This window comes from Papio anubis, unplaced genomic scaffold, assembly GCF_008728515.1.
Source record: "Papio anubis isolate 15944 unplaced genomic scaffold, Panubis1.0 scaffold2424, whole genome shotgun sequence".
Classification (NCBI taxonomy): domain Eukaryota; kingdom Metazoa; phylum Chordata; class Mammalia; order Primates; family Cercopithecidae; genus Papio; species Papio anubis.
The window spans coordinates 3,013-5,503 of record NW_022162485.1 but is presented as its reverse complement, the minus strand read 5'-3'; the positions used below and the strand labels follow the sequence as shown (position 1 = coordinate 5,503).

At 60.5% G+C, this 2,491-nt stretch overlaps 1 protein-coding gene across 1 annotated transcript; it reads right to left on the bottom strand.

Moving 5' to 3' along the window:
• LOC101006198 (class I histocompatibility antigen, Gogo-B*0101 alpha chain) lies at nucleotides 1-1,629 on the bottom strand (the record flags this gene model as incomplete). The annotated part of the gene is given in 4 exon segments (XM_031661745.1): nucleotides 1-49; nucleotides 625-900; nucleotides 1,146-1,415; nucleotides 1,541-1,629. Coding segments are annotated over 4 exon segments (668 nt in total), but the record flags the coding sequence as incomplete, so codon positions are not given.
• Nucleotides 1,630-2,491: the final 862 nt, after the last annotated feature.

The window sequence follows — 2,491 nt, the reverse complement described above, 5'->3', positions numbered from 1 at the left end:
GCCTCATGGTCAGAGACGGGGTGGTGGGTCACGTGTGTCTTTGGGGGTTCTGATGGGAAGAGTCAGAAAATTCAGGCGCTTTGCATCTCTCATGGGACACTCCAGCAGCACCCATGTGACCACCCTGAGAATGGACAGGACACCTGGGGTGGGGAAGGGAGCACAGAACCCAGACACCAGTGTAGACACAGGCATCTGGGATAATCTCCTATTCCTTGGAGAGTTCTAGCCTCTGAGGGAGGAACAGCGACTTCTGGTCCTGACCTGAGTGGAGACCGAGGGACTCAGAAAAGCTGGAATCAGACCTTCAGACGTATTTAGTGCGAGGCAGAGAACAAGGCCTGAGAGAAAAATTCACGGTGCCCAAGGCTGCTGCAGGAGGCAAAGGGGACCCCTGATCTGTATTCCAGGGACTGTCTTCCCCTCCATTTCCTCAGAGACGTCATCCCTTAATTGTCCTAGAGAGCAGAGGGGGCCCTCAGAGGAAATCAGGGAAATTCATGCCATTCTCCATTCAAGGGAGGGCGACATTCTAGCGCTGATCCCATTTTCCTCCCCTCCTCATGGGAGGCCATCCCGGGCGATCTAGAGGTGATGGGGAAGGCTCCCCACTGCCCCTGGTACCCGCGCGCTGCAGCATCTCCTTCCCGTTCTCCAGGTATCTGCGGAGCCACTCCACGCACTCGCCCTCCAGGTAGGCTCTCCGCTGCTCTGCCTCACCGGCCGCCTCCCACTTGCGCTGGGTGTTCTGAGCCGCCTCATCCGTAGCGGTCCAGGAGCGCAGGTCCTCGTTCAGGGCGATGTAATCCCTGCCGTCGTAGGCGGACTGGTAATACCCGCGGAGGAGGCGCCCGTCGGGCCCCAGGTCGCAGCCACACATCTTCTGGAGGGTGTGAGACCCTGGCCCCGCCCCCGCGGTCAGCCCCGCCCACCGAGCCCCGCCCCGCCCCGACCACCCCGCGGGGACTTTGGCGGCAACTGAAAATGAAACCGGGTAAAGGCGCCTGGGGCTCTCTCCGGTAGAGGGTCTGGGCGGGTCCCGCGGCCTCGGGGCGGATCTCGGACCCTGAGACTCGGGGAGACCCGGGCCGTCTGTCGGGGGTGGGGAGGGGTCGTGACCTGCGCCCCGGGCCGGGGTCTCTCACCCCGCTCGCTCTGGTTGTAGTAGCGGAGCGCGGTCCGCAGGGTCCCTCGCTCAGTCTGTGCGTGGGCCTTGGCGATCCGTGTCTGCTCTTCCCAATACTCCGGCCCCTCCTGCTCCATCCACGGCGCCCGCGGCTCCATCCTCGGACTCTCGGCGTCGCTGTCAAACCTCACGAACTGCGTGTCGTCCACGTAGCCCACGGCGATGAAGCGGGGCTCCCCGTGGCCGGGCCGGGACACTGTGGTGCCGAAATACCGCAAGGAGTGCGAGCCTGGGGGCGAGGAGAGGCTGAGACCCGCCCGACCCTCCCCGCGCGGCTCCCCGCGTCCTGCGCCCCCGCCTGCGGTCCCCTCGCTCCTCCCGCCGAGTCCTTTTCCCTCCCGAGCCCGCACTCACCGGCCCAGGTCTCGGTCAGGGCCAGGATCCCCGAGAGCAGCAGGAGGAGGGTTCGCGGCGCCATGATCCGCATCGCGGCGTCTGAGGAGACTCTGAGTCCGGGTGGGCGCGTGGGGACTTTAGAACTGGGACCGCGGCGACGCTGATTGGCTTCTCTAGACATCCGACGCCCAATGAGAGTGGGAACTGGAGACGCGTGACGAGTATCCTGGAAGAAGGACCCGACACTGTTGGGAGAAGAAGTGAAACTAGGGGAGTGGGGAATCCCCAACTCTGCGCCTCCCCAATGCAGACAAGGCCCGAGAACCTGAGAGCCCCAGAGGGATCAGGATTTCGTCCTGATCCCTCTCCGACACCAAGCCTCTTTGTCACACTGTCTGCCTGAGTCCTGGACAAGTATCTGTCTGTGGAAACCAGGGAGAGACCCCGGGGCTGCACGCAGCCCCTTCCCCTTCCCTACTCGTCCTGGAATCCCCATCCCTGAACTGGACTCCCTGCCTCCCACTCCTACCTCTCCCCTTGGACCTTTGTGCAGGGAAACTGACCACGGGGAACTTCATGCCAGACAGTGAGCTCACCCTGGGAATGGGGGTGTAGAGACAGGGGTTTTCTCTCTAAACCTGGTGAAGTTTTGTCTGAAGGCACCACGTAGAGATTCTCATAGAGACCAGTTTCCTTTTCGTTTATTAATACAGTAGGTAGCACGATGTTGGTAATCCCTGAATGATTAGAATTCCAATTTGTAAAAGACCTGTGTCAAAACAGCATTACAAAGCTTCTAAGTTTTACTTTCCCAGACTATGGATCTGTGCCTCTGGGTTGTTGCCTTTAATATTACCTTCATTCCCTAGCCCGAGTTTCTCTGTGTGAGTCCAGAACATCTCCTGAATACAAAGAAGCAGGGTTTGTTACTGTCTATTGCAACCGGGAGCCTGTAGTCATCACCTCAAA